The sequence below is a fragment of the Eublepharis macularius genome, chromosome 1 (genome assembly GCF_028583425.1).
Source record: "Eublepharis macularius isolate TG4126 chromosome 1, MPM_Emac_v1.0, whole genome shotgun sequence".
Lineage (NCBI taxonomy): Eukaryota > Metazoa > Chordata > Lepidosauria > Squamata > Eublepharidae > Eublepharis > Eublepharis macularius.
Genome location: NC_072790.1, coordinates 67,084,357 through 67,098,699, shown reverse-complemented (window position 1 = coordinate 67,098,699; position 14,343 = coordinate 67,084,357). Strand labels below are relative to the sequence as shown.

Sequence of the window (14,343 nt, the reverse complement as noted above, 5' to 3'; positions counted from 1 at the left end):
TAGCCTCCTAGCACTGGCAGCCATTTTACAGAGGCCTCTGCAGCTTGCACAGTGTTTGGGCTGCCGTTTTGGGCGTATGTGTTACTGCAGTACATTGTGTTACTGTACATTTCCATCATGCCACTATAAAAATAAAATAAAATAAAAAGGCTAGCAGCTCTGCTAAGGGCAAACAGCCACCGAATACATATCCTGCAAAGCAGCCCTACCTGCACAGTTAACCTTTGAGGATGATGAAGTGGCCATAGGGAGTAAGGAAATACTGGGTTATCAGTGTCTTATCAGTCAGGAGGGCTGAAACATGGTTAGGCTCAGCCCCTGCAGGCCTCCAGCCTATCTAGGCTCCCCCCCTCCAAAAAACCGTTTTCACTCTATTTGGAGAAAGTACTTACAGCTACAGCAGCAAAGGCCTGGCTGAGGCTGGGGGCGGGGTGTGTGTGTTGCAGTCATCTGAAGGACAGATTGCTTCACATATTATTGCTATTGGCTTAGCAAGGATTTATAGGCTCAGGGTGGTAGCTTGTAAACCCCTTCCCCTGCTCAATTTTGCAGCCTTAGCACAATTGAGGGCTGGTAGCAGAGCTGGCCTAGGCTGCTGTAACCTAGTCATGTGGGGGTGACAGGGAACCTGACTGGCAGATAGGTAAGTCCATTGGCTCCTAGTGCATGACTGTGGGGGCTCCCGGGGGTCAGGCAACAGTCTCCAGGCTCCTATGTTTAGACTCCTGGGTTGTATCATCTTGGGTCTTGCCTTTGAGTTTTATAGTCTGGCCTCTGAGTTATTACTTGTTTCAGTTATAAAGGGACAGTCATAAAGGGAGCAGCAGTTTGGGGGTTAACCCTCCTCTTCAGGAAGCAGAGGAGAAGGATGAGGTGGACCTGAGGAGGGAGCCACTGAATTAGATTTAAGGTGGTTTAATGCACATGGACCAGGCAGCTGCCAGCCGGCCTCCTTTATGGGAGCTCCAGCAGCTGGCTGGGCTTCGAGCCTTGTCTCCAGAGTGTTGACACCTAGAGGTGGAGTTTCCTTGGAGTTTCTGCTGCCTTGGGGCCCAATAGCTCTGGCTTCAGTTCAGGGGCACTGGTGGGCTGAGCAGTGGCCCATTGACCAGTCAGAATGGGGGGGTCTTACTATACACTGTATATGCTTGGAATTTTCCAACCTTCCTGGCAGTTGGTGTGGGGGAGGGAACTAGATAACCCCTCAGCACAGTTCACATGGACAATTGGGCAGTGGTGCCCATACCTAACCCTTTCATCTAAATATAGGATTTTGAGATGGGTTCTGGAGACTGGTCCTGGCATTTATGTTTCAAGGCAACACCCAGTCTCACCTGCAGATGGAATAGGGCAGCTTGTCCCTCAGATTTCCTCTAAGCTATGCCTTCAGGGATGGCTGTGGTTGTTTGGCAACCAGATGATATAGCCTCCAGCACATGGTGCTCCTATGTCTAAGTAGATGGCAGTCTCTAGGCTGGGGCATAGGTTGGTCTGTAGAAGTTATGGCTAGTGGATATATCCCACAGTTATGGGGGGGTGTGAAATTAAGGGGCTTGCCTTGTATCCGGTAGCAGCCATCAGGCAGCTTATGCGCCTTTAGGTTCACCAGTAAACCTCCCAGTTTGATGTTGGCCTGGGCATTTTCTGGGGCCGCATGACGTTAATGGTTGGTGTGAGTTAAATTCTTGAGCATTTGCACAGTGATGACCCAAGCCCTTAAGGAAGGGTCTGGTTGACACTGCACTTAGCCACAAGGAACATGACGGCCAGCTGTTACTTCTGTTTGATGAGACATGAGGATCTTTACCTCACTCCTGGTGATTAACCTGGTGGTAATGAGCTGGAATTCCCAAGGGCACAGCCCTTCCATTACAGGCCCCACAGACATGCATGTATAGGCAAGGTGGCCCAGTGTGTTTGAGTGGAGGAGCTGTCCTCTGCCTCACATACTGTCATTCACATGGGCAGTAATGACCTGGGCTGCTGGGCTGTTGCATGCATAGGCAGGGTGGCCTTGTGAGCTGGAGGGTGAAGCGGCCTCCATTTCACATTCAGTTCTTTCACCTGGGTGGTATGACCTTGGTTCATGGGGTGTGGACCTTTCCTTACATGCTCACACAGACCTGCAGCCTGGGTTTAGGCTCTGTTTGGAAAAAGGTGTGCCTATCAGGATATGAATCTGCACTATTTCATGTAACGTCACTGACGGCCTTCTGCGGAGCTCTTAGAGGAGTGAGCTGGTTGCCCAATCCCTCACAGATCTGTCTGGGTGTGCACTGAGGGCATGGGACCTGAAGTTTGAGACTGATTCAGTGTCCGTCCATATTAGGCAGTCCAAGACGGATCAGGGGCACAGTGGTTCAGGTGGGCCCTTGCAATGAGTCCAAGAGGTGCTCTGTCTAGGCTTTACGCCTATGTCTGAAAGCCAGGGGTAGTGGTGATGGAAATCTGTTCTAGCACAGTGACAGGGCACCCCTCACCCGATTCCAATTTTGGACAGTGATAGAATAGGGCCTTAGATAACTTAGGCCTGGTAGGTGTCAAGTATGGCACCCACTCATTTCGTTTTGGAGCAGCCATCACAGCAACTGCAATGGGCTATCCTGTGTCCAAAGAGTAGGTCGGTGATAGTAGGCAGTGTATTGGGCATATGTGCACCCCTGCTGACGCTTTAAAGAGTTGTGTCTAATTGTTTCTTTTTTTTCTTAGGTGCTGTGGTTCGCTGCAGGAGGTGTTGAATCCTCATATGTGGACACAGCATGATTTTCTGGGTGGCCCATCAGGCCAAGAGGATGCCAACCGGGTCCCAGCTTGGGCTTAGCGGATGGGCCATTATAGAGTGACAGGGCCTCTGAGTGCGATCCTCCGCCTCACATGCTGGTCATTCACTGTGTGGTAATGACCTTGGCTCACGGGGCATGGCCCTTTCCTTACAGGCTCACACAGGCTTGCAGCGCCCAGGCAAGTAGTGGCCTGATGGTTGAGGGGAGGTGTGGTCCTCCACCTCACATGCTGGTCATTCGCCACGTGGTGTTGACCTTGTCTCTCAGGGCATGGCCCTTTCCTTACAGGCTCACACAGGCTTGCAGTGCCCAGGCAAGTAGTGGCCTGATGGCTTGAGGGGAGGTGCGGTCCTCCACCTTACGTTCTGGTTATTACCTGGATGGTAGTGACCTTGGTCTACTATGCTTCCCCATCATGGTGGCGGGAAGGGTCATTCACCAGGGTGGTGATGACCTTGGTCTGCAATGCTTCCGCGTCATGATGGTGGGAAGATTGAGACCCACTAGATTGGGGCTAGATGTATGGCCAACAGAGCCCTAGAGAAAGCTGTCGGGAGGGCCTGAGCATCTATTTGCCACGCCCCTGCATAACGGCTGAATTTGCCAACCTCTACAGAGGTTATGAGAGGGCGTGGCATAAGGTCAAAATTGCCCTTTAAAAGGCTTGGGGAGCAGGAGGGGTATTTGTTTGCCCTTTCCTGGCATTAGGGCTGAAGTTGCCAACCTCTACAGAGGTGTTGGTGTTCACCTTTTGGTGAAGGGAAACACAATATTCTGTGGTAACTGCCGGCAAGGGTATTGGTTGGCACTAGGCCAACTGTGGGGTGCAAGGGCCTAAGCAGAGGCTTGGCCCTAGCTGTGGCAGGTTAGATTTGGGTAGACAGAGCAGGCCAGTGAGCACCCGGTGGCACCTCCCCATTGGTGGGGAATAGGGGTCTGTCAGGGATTGGCTGGCGGGCTGTACGGCTGCCAGCTGAGAGGGCAGACTGCCTGTGGGACCCCCTGTACAAGTCCTTCCCTCGGGCTTCACGGCTGCGGTGTATGGAGCTTTAAGGGGGGAACCATTCACCTGGCCAGCTGGGTTACAGCCATTCACATGGATGGCTCGCACCTGGGGCAGGGAGTGCTCGCCCAAGCAGGTCGAGGAGTAGGTCCAATTGACCCCTTGTCTTGACCTGTACCGCTAGTTATACCCTTGCCGTTATTAAGTTGGTCAATAAATGCCCCAAATTTATACCTAAGCCTTATGCCTGTCTCTTCATTCCGAATGGGGGAGCAAAAATAAAAAGTATGTTTTTATTGTTTTGAAAGAGTTTTTTGTTGTTGCTTCTATTGATATACCTCAGTAGGTCTTCTACAATCATGAAAACTTTTAGACACCTTGTCAAAATGAGAAAATTACCTACTTGTTATCCTTTAACTGATTTTATCTACCCTAATAATGTAGAAACAGCTATAGAATTGTTAAGACCGAACAAATTGGCTTTACATGATCTTGAGGGGGGACCTTGAAGTGTAGTGTAGTTTTAAAGGATTTATTCCACAATTTGTAAGCCTTCGGCAGCAATGCATCAGTGTTCTCGCAGCATGACATTAATAAGTCTGTCATTCACTTATGCAGCCATAGGTGCTTTTGAATACAGGACAATTCCCAAAATGCCAAGATGTGACTGTACCTAGCAATACATTTGACTGATGCGTTGCAGTAATCTTTTTTTCTTTTGGATACAGGCTTTCCACTAGCATTGTCATGGGGAGGGGATTTATTTTTCTGAAATTCACTTTTTAAGGTATAGCCATTGATTCCTCTTATTCTTTTTAAAATGGGACTTCTCTTTCATTTATCTTTGATTTCTGTTTGTAGAGAAATCACTGCACCTTTTTGTAACTTGAGCCCTTGCCGTTGTTTTATGTAATGCTGCTTTAGTAGGTGGATAGGGAGGTTTGGGAAGACATTGCCTTCTTCTGAGCATCTACAGAGAGAATTTTATGAAAATTTGCAGAACCTCCTTTCCTGCCCCTTATCTCTTCAAATTTCTCTCTAAGCAAAACAATTGATTTAGAAACTGTCTCCAAATTACTAAAAAGATTAAAAGACATGGATGATTAGTTTTCAGGAAGAAGTTGAGTAAAGAGGAATTAGCAGCATTTCTCTTAATAATTCATTTCTTAATTGTAAACTCATAGCTTGACAATTAGCAAACCAAAAAGCAGATAATGGGTACAGTAATATATACTGGTGGGAGACCTTGCACATCCTCTTCATGCATTCATGTCTAAACTAAAGCAGGAAGGCTATCTTTTAAAAATATTGACTACACTGTGTTGCAGTGGCTGAAGCATTTTTTTCCAGCATGGTTCCAGTACTAGAAGTAATCCTTATTGGGAGAAAAATGCTAAAAGAAATGGAGCACAGCAAATTAAAGGTGTAGAAAAGATCAGGGTTAACTCTCCCTGGTCACACAGTCTGTTTTTGTAAAAATCCATACATTCTATGAATTCTCAGGATCCAAGAGTGGTGGGGGAAAGCTCACTTGCATGCACGTGTATGCACACACTTCCTTTACGTGTTAATCGGAATGTTCCTATAATGCTGAACTCTGAACTAATCTCAACTAATAATAATTATTTTGTGGTCAAGTATTCAAAGTTAGCAATTTTTATGTACTCACAAAATCTATAATGTAAAAGGTTTTATAAGGCACAGAGCACAAGTATGAGAGAAAGCAGGTATTTGGAATTGCCCACCAATTGCTGTGCTCTTTTGACTGTGCTTGAACATACTCTGCCCCATGTGGGTACCATCCCTTAACCTTTTAAAATGTTTTCTGAAGATGCTAAACAATCCACCTCTCCCTCCATTCAAGTTACATACCTGAAGTCCTTCCTTGCATCATCCCCAATAAAGAAAAGAGCCTTTGGAGACTTCCGGGTTGGGGTAATGGCAAGACCCACGTGATTCGGAGCTCCGGATCATCCGAGGTGCTGTTTTTCTGGCTGGTGGGGCACACAGATCGCCCACAGCCTCCTGATTTCAGCTAGAAATCAGGCTGGAACACTTGTAGCCCTGAGAGTGAAGGGTCTCGGCGGGTGGGAGGCTAGATTTAACTATTACTATGATCCCTTGATATTATTTTGACTTATTGAGTTGCTAATTTTCCATCCCAGATATTAGTATTATATATTTAAAATATAGTCTTAATTTCACCCTTTCCAAATTCTCAGCATTTATTCCAAACTTGTAGGAGTGGCTTGCCACTTTTCAAAGATTCTGTCCTTATTTATTTATTTATATTCATTTAATTCAATGTTTTACTCAGCTTTTCTCCCACCCTGGGAACATGAAGCAGCTTAAATAATGGAATGCTTACTTACAGACCCCCAAATACAATTTAAATAAAAGACATGTAACCCAACAGGCCCCAGTACAACTATGAACCAGGAGATAAGTAGCAAGATCTTCCCAGTGTGGTGCCGGTTCTGCCAGCAGAGTCCATGCAGCCCACAGCCGCAAGCTACAGGTTAGGAACCAAGCTGCCAAGCCCAGGCTGTAGACATCTGCAATAAGCAGAAGAGCAGCCCTTATGCAGGCCCATGTTAGGGAATCTCCCCTTAAATCAGATGTGGAAGCAAAACCGTTTTTTCTTTTAGCATTAAAGTAAGACGTGGTCGAATGAGGGTTTTCTTCTTTGCACTCTTTGAATTTGGACTGGAAAGTAGAACACATTCACAACGATGCATGCCAAGAGTACATGTATCTTTCCCACCCACATACAACAACAGACAAGCAGCTTCCTATGACAGACTAGGGTGAAAGATGACTTGCTTGTATGAAGTGGGAACAGTTTAGAAGCCTGAGGAAGATAACCTGTAATCTTCCTTGTGAATTTCAGCTGTGGAAGCAGCCCTAGTCAGCCAAAAACAAAAGTCATTGTTAGGTGTACTTTTCATTGCCTGAGTTTGACGGTTGGACATGTTTGTCATAAAATTCACAGCATCCCCGCTTGTGATGGTTACATTATTATTCATCAAGTCTTGGGAACTTTAGAGGTGGAACTGGTACAGTCATGGTACAGTCATCAGCTGCATGTGTCAACATAGGGCTGTGCTCCCTTCTGCCTCTGCCTCACTCCCCCCATATCTAGTTAAAAAAGACAAGAAGCAGTGTTTCTTTGCTGTTCCTTAGCAAAGGAAGAGCAAGGAACAGCCTAGCCATGATTACCAAATTTTACTAAATAAATTTGATAAATTTAAATTTGATAATATAGAATTAAGTTTCGTAATACCGAATTTTACTGAATCAGTTAAAATTCAGCATTTTTTTACCAAATTCTGAACCCGAATAGCACATCCCCATGTCAACACTGACAATACACCAAAATTCCCTCTAATCTTTTACTTTTGATGGACTTGAAAAAAACTTATTTGAATTTCTTCCCTTTAAGATTTGGATAACTCTAAATGCTACTTTATGTGATAACTAGCATTTGTAAATGAATGGCCAGGAGCTTTTATATTGCCTCTGATATGATACTTTTGCATTGAGTCAGTTCACACATTCTGTGACAAGTCATCAAGCACTAAGTAGTCAAGTGACATATATTTATGTGTAAACAAGCCCTTAAATATCTTAGAACCAAAGTACGATAGAAAATGACAAATATTTTCTATTGTTATGAGTTTAAATAAAACAAAAACAAAATCTAAATGACAGATTGTCCTTTTTACGCATTGGGGGGAAATCTTGGTTGTTAAATTTTTAATACTGACGTTGAAAGCTTTCAAAAGAGTAAACTATTCTATGCATCTGTGTAGAAACGTAAATGAATTTCAATATAAAAATGTTGATGAAGCCTAGGAGAGGAGCAGCTTCTGCTGAGTCTAGTAGCTTTTCTACAGCATTTTTTAGAAGACAAAAGAACTCCATCTCTTTTTGCCCCTCCTATTAGCTGCTGTTATTCCTAAGCGTGTTTTGAAATATGTATTCCTTCCCAGTTCATTTAGCCTAGCATTCCCCATGTGGGTGAGTGTTGCTTGACAGAAATGCTTGTGAGACACTGGTGCTTAGGGCAATAAGGCAGTGCTCAGAACTATTTTATTTTCATCTAAGAGGGAAACCATTATGTTCTGAACAACAGTGATCAAAATCCTGAGGAAGTGACCAGGGAATCAGTTGGTGGATTCCTGTCTTATGGCTATCATGATAGAACATGAAATATTTACGAAGAATATAGTCTTCAAGAAAATGCAGATAACCCCCTCCCCTTACTTTTTTATATTCCCAAGCTGCATTGTTAATTTGCTCTTCTGTGTGCAATATAGATTTCAGGTTGCTATGGTGATGATTTTGCCCACACTAACTTGACATTAGCAATGTTGAAAAGAGCTCAGATGAAGAAAGCAGCTGATATAAATGCTATAACTATGCTGCTTTTGACCCTTGACTGGTGTATCAGCGGCTATTGTTTCCCTGCTTATCCCAACAAGAATGAGAATTTGATCTGAAATATTAGCACTTGTGTAATGTTGAAATAAGGAAGGTCAAAAGCATAATAAAACAACACAAGAAGGTTAAGAAAGGAGAGGGATGATTTTTTTTAAACACACACACACAGCCATCATTATAGTGTATGGCTGATAAATCATTTTATTTAATTTAGGATAGTTTTATATATAGGAGAGAACAATGAGAAGGATCAAGTTCAAGGTAACAGCCTCCCACAGTGTGAACAGTGTGGGTCATAACGGAGTTGATTGCATAAGGATTGTCATGCTGTTCAGTGCTATGTGAAGTGCATAATGGATCCATCTCCCTTGCATTCTCTGTCCTCATTTACTACTGGGGTTACCATCAGGAGACCTCCCACAGGTGGTGGAAAGAGAACTTTTTTAAAATGTTGGCATTGCTCACAGTGGGTTTCTTTGGAAGAAACCCAGAAGTGATGTCACATTGCTCTAGGAATCACTAGACATTCTATGGTTTTACCATGGAACTTCTGGTGATTCCTAGACTGATGTGGTCACTTCCAGTCTCCTCTGGAATATCACAGCATACATAATACCGGTGCCCCCCACGTCACTGCTCCCAAAGCTTCAGCCAACCCTATTTTCTACACTTCTGCTCTACTTCAATGGTTCTTGTTACACTACATTCTAAATAATAGTAATTGCATAGATTCTCAACAACTTTGAAAGATTGGAATAGTATAGAAATTTACTTAAGATACTTACTAGGGGACGGGGTGTGCACCAAGAAAATTTCTTTTTCAGTTTCTGTTCTGGGGTTTCCAGAATAATTCCATTCTATTACTAGTTTTTTCCAGGCTGGCCAATCCTAGCAGATATTCCACTTCATTCCAGATGTCTACTTTTTCAAAACAGTTTCTGGCTGTTTGGCTTCTGTTTTTCTGGCACCTTTTCTGGAACTGCACTTTCCCTTTAAGGACGTGCGGAAATGGCCCTGGATAGAAGCTGTGTGAGTTCTAGTGTTCTACCTTGTTCATGTTACCTCTTTGCCTGACATCCAAAGCTGAAGAAGTTTGTGTTTGTTTGCATTAATTAGGTTTGTGTCCTTGCTCTGCTTCCTGGGAACTTTAGTTCGATACCTTCAGTTCTGAACATGGGCCAGCATAATGAATGCCACCAACTGATTAATGTTGCCATCTGTGCAGGCACTGAAGCAGCGCATACATCGTAATGTATCTGATTTTCAGTGTGCATGACCTTCCCGTGATGCCCCTGGAGCATTCATAATCCAAGCGGGCCAGTAAATTGTGAGGGTGCATCTACAGCAGCTGAATGCCACCATTATACAGAACGACTTGTAACACTGTTCATTTTCAGTAGTGAGCAAATCATCAAACTAATCCAGAGGCGTTTACTCAACACACAGCTGGCATTTTTGTTAAGTTTGCAGCATACTTTCTCCTTGAATAAAAATGAATGCAATGTTCTGGTGGCCCAAGATAGAACACTTGTTTATGAGTTTATTAGTACTTATGAGAGCAAAATATAGAACCTTCAAAGGCATTATTATAGGGAGAGCCGTCTTGTGAGCTTCCTGGAAGCCTCTTGCTAGCCACTGTTAGAATGCTGGACTAGTGGGAAACTTGACCTATACAGCTTCTTATACTTCCACCTAGTAGGAAACCAGTCTAAAAGCCTGGGGAGTGAGGGAGAGGAACTTTGAGGTAATTTGATATCAATGAGCATAAGAACAGCTGAAGAAGAGCCAAGAACAAGATGAAGAGAGATGAGGAAAACAAGGCAGTTAGGTCTAGAAGTTTATTACATTCCATTGGGAACTTTCTCATTTTGATATACAGTTCGGGAAAGGATTACCATTTGGAAAATGCAGATGTGCAAGCCAGCCAGGAACCCAGGCAACTAAGCCTGGAACCTTCTGATGATGAGGCTAAGCATCATGTGGTGATGTGCAATGCTGTCACTACTGGTTATGGCACTGAAAGTTTCTACAGTGTCACTTTTCTGCCCAAAGTTCTTCTGCTGCCACACAGAAAAGTGGTGGGGGACCAGGGACAGGAGTTCTCCCAGTATAGCAGGAGACCTGGTCCCCATAGCCCCAGTACCTTAAACGCTATGTCGGTTATGCAGGGTTGCCAAGTCTGGCTTGAAGAACTGGGGAAGATGAAGCGTGAGGTGGGGGGGGAAGGTCTTCAGTGGGAACGTGATGCCATAGAGTTTGCCTTCTGAAGCTGCCCCTTCATCCAGTGCAACTGTAGTCTGAAGATCAATTGTGATCCTGGGAGAACTCCAGGTCCACCATGAGTTTGGTAACTCTGCTATGATCACTATTCACTGTAAAGAGCTTTCTCTGTGCTGAATGTTAATGCTATACCAATGGCCAGTGGAAAGCAGTTTATATGTCAGGTCAGCAGGGATCCGATGGTTCTGTAGAGTTCTGTTGCTCTTACAACGATGCCTTGGTTTTCTCACCCTGATTGCTTGGGTAAGAACTTAGCTGTTTTTCTTCCTCCGTTTATTTGCCTGCCTGTTTATAACTGTACTGATTTGGCTGCCTGAGCTTGCTTTGTCTCTAGAGTCCCATCCCTGACAATATGAGCCCCGCTGCCAGCTGTAATAAACAGAACTAAATAAAAAGCAAGAATTATTTAGCAGTAGATCTGAGGAGTTTTGCTGCCCGGACCAGAAGAGGAAAAGCATGGGCAATGATACCAGACTTCATAACTTTAGCATTCTTTGCTTAAAGCAACATGGTCAAGCAAATAGAACAAGATAAGTATTGTGGGTTATAATAGTACTTTCCACATGTTAATACTGTTTTTTCAGTGTACCAAGCTGGTAGCATTGATTACTTTTGCTTCTCTTCGTCTTCTTAATTAATTAATCATTAGTACAAACACACTTTAGCACACAGAAGGAAAAGATCAAGGATGATAACAGAACCCAAAGATCAGAAATTAATAGGTAGAAGATTATGCCTTGACTGCATCTTATGATACTAACTATACTTCCTGGAAACAGTGCAGAAGCGCCAAAATAACTTGGCATGTCTTGTGCTAGTTGTTATCAATAACATACTTCTACATGACGGGGGAAAACCAACTTTTCTTTCAAGGTCGAATTTAGGATAATGGAACAAAGACTGCAAAGTACTGTCTAAACGAGAAGTACTGAAGAATGGAGATTTTTCTCAAATATCAGTATAAGGTCTTTGAGTGAGAGGATGGCTGGCATTTATTGGCAAGAAAATATATAGGGTTAATAAATTTTGGGATGCAATTGAGCTAAAGTTAAATATCATTGATTTCAATGGGAGAGGTAACACATGCATAAGCCTTTCCCACTAAAATCAATAGGACTTTACTGTGCTTGGATGATATTAATATCTTTATATTTCATACTGTTTAAAATATGCAATCACCTTCTCCTAGCATAGGGAAGTACCTGCAACGAATATACTCAGAAACAACTAAGATTCTTAGTTTACATACACAAAAAACCCACCTTAAGTGCTAACTTGTCATTACAAAATTATCTTTGGCACTTTAAAAGCTGAGTAAGAATAATACAAAAATATCTGAAGAAGAGAGCTTAGACTCTTGAAAGCTTATATTCTGAAAATCTTGTTGGTCATTGCCCCTGGACTCACTGCTGTTCTACTGCAGACCAACATGGCTACCTACCTGAAGAATAATACTTAGTATTTGTATAGTGCTTTCTGTGTTCAAAGTGCTTTTATGTAAGTGCTCAAAGACAACCCAGTAAGAAAGGGGTTCATAGACTTACCAGCGGATGACATTGCAGCCTCTCATGGTCAGTGCTGTCATTCCTTTGTTGGGTGTCAGAGACACACGACTATTCTTCCCTTCCCTTCCTTGGTGCCAGCTGCGGCTGGAGGTTTGCCTCTCAACTCTTTCTGGCAATTTTGAGGCATTGGGCTGGATCCACTGGGGTGAATCATGCTGACTGGGTGACTTACCCTTTCCCTTTTGGGGTCCCCTTAAGGGATCTGAGGGAAGGTGAAGAATATGTGCCAGGCTGGCAATGCAGGCTTCACTCTGGGTGGCAAGAACTGCTCAGGCCTCTCCTGGAGTGCCATCCTGCAGTGCCCAGGTAGCCAGTGTCCATCAGGTAGCCAGGGGGTGTTCAATGCAGTGGATTCATTGCCTTATGCCTTGTCAATGCTCCAATGGCCTATTTTCATCCAAAAATGGTGGTTTTGTGTTCATTGCCCGGGATACCACCCTCACTATTGCCTAGAGGGATGATGCAATGCTGTTCAAGCATGTTGTTATACAGCACTAACCTGATTGCCGTTCATCTGACATCTAGAATCAGGCCAAATTCCCCAGGGCAGGGAAGTGTGTGATTTAAGGATTGTTTCTGCTGTGTATCACAACTATGATAGAAGTCTGACTCTTTTGATCCCCCCTTTCCTTTTTAGGTGACAGAACCTGTCTACAATTTTACAGGCTGTATAGAAGTTACAGAAATCAATAATCTGGGACCTTTCACCCGTTCTAATGCGGTGGACAAAAACAATATTGACAGCTGCAGGTAAATCACCTTTTGTGTCTTTTCAAATAAAAAGAAACTGATCCTTCAGATTTTCTTCTCTCCAGGAACTGTGTTTCATTTTCAACTAGATTTGAAATGTGTGCAGAAGAATGATTTTAGCAAATATTTTTCTTTTGCTTCATATTCCCTTTTTCTCCTTCATTTGTGGAAGAGAATTTTTTTGGTAGAATAGTCCAATTAAGCTTGACAACTTACATATGCTGGGCTTTTGCCCAGTGGCAGCTCAGGCACTGTAGCTTGAAAAAGAAAATGCAAGATAAAGTGGGGGAGGGAGAGAGAGACAGAAGAAAATGCTGCTATATATTTCTCCTCATTGTACTAGAATTTCCATTAATGTGATGTGTGAGATGCAGAAAGGGTTGGTGCTGCACTTGAATAGTACAAATGGCAGGAAATGCTAGAATTTGCAGCGCATGAAAAATATTTTGTGTTCCTTTACATTGCTGTGGCTTGCTGTTACTTAAGCATCCTTTAGACAATATAACTCATTTGCAAAAGTAGGTGTAAACAAACACAGATATGGAAAAATCCTCTCTCCCAACCTACTTGAAAACCATGTGTGCTTTGTATATGGTCCAGCTGAAAACTTCAAAGGTTTCAAGGTGGGGGGTGCTGAAAAATTATATGAAGTACATGCCAGCTCTTCCGTCCGCAAGTAAAAACATTTTATCTTTGCAAACAGGAATGAGTAACTAACAGCAAAGAAGGGTAATTGTAGGGCTTCTTGCTAGCTGTGAATCAAAAGCCATTCTCCATAGCCATTATTTCCTGCCAAAAATTATGGGATTTATCGTCTTTTTGTGTCTCCCAATTCAGTTCTGGAGTCAAATAAAATAATAAATCCCATAATCCCCAACACTGGCATGAAGTGAATCCCTGGCAATTAATGGAAGACTTACATGAGGCCTAAACTGGTTCTTCTAAAAAGCTCTCCTTGCTAGCCAAAATAGTAAAGGGAAAACCTGTTTCAAGTTAGGTCCAAATCCAGTGGGATCCAGGCCTGATTCAAAATGATCTTTAAAAAAAAAAATGGGTGAGCTCGTATTCTGAGCTTCTCCAGTTTGAAAATCATCATCATCATTCATTATAACTAAGATTCTTTTATGGAAACCGTTGTGCTGGCATAGTTGAAATTAGCTAAACTGTGTGTGAGGAACCAGCTCCTACACGGTTCAGCACCCATATGGTTTCATTTGCAAACTGAACTTATTTATTAGATCTCATTCAAAAGGGAGACATGTTCCAATTCTGTATTAGCAATTTCACAGGCCATTAGCAATTGCACAGGCCATGGATCTCATACCATTAAATTACAGTCCCAGCATTTGCAGAGTGGCAAACCTGGTTCCTTTGTATAGTCACCATGGTTATATTCTATTCCCAGCTTTAAGTATGACTGTCACCTTTATTTTTTGCTCAGCAATTATACCTTTAAAAATAAATACAGCGTTTTATAATATAGATATGCACTGAATGGAAAACTCCATTAAATTTATGC

General features: G+C 43.1%; 1 protein-coding gene across 1 annotated transcript in view; it reads left to right on the top strand.

Moving 5' to 3' along the window:
- LOC129324189 (protein eyes shut homolog) overlaps window positions 1-14,343 on the top strand; it is a 91,587-nt gene that overhangs the window by 29,975 nt on the left and 47,269 nt on the right. Inside the window, exon 3 of the mRNA XM_054971265.1 lies at window positions 12,712-12,824. Coding sequence (XP_054827240.1) covers window positions 12,712-12,824 — 113 coding nt within the window. The remainder of the gene's footprint in view (window positions 1-12,711; window positions 12,825-14,343) is intronic.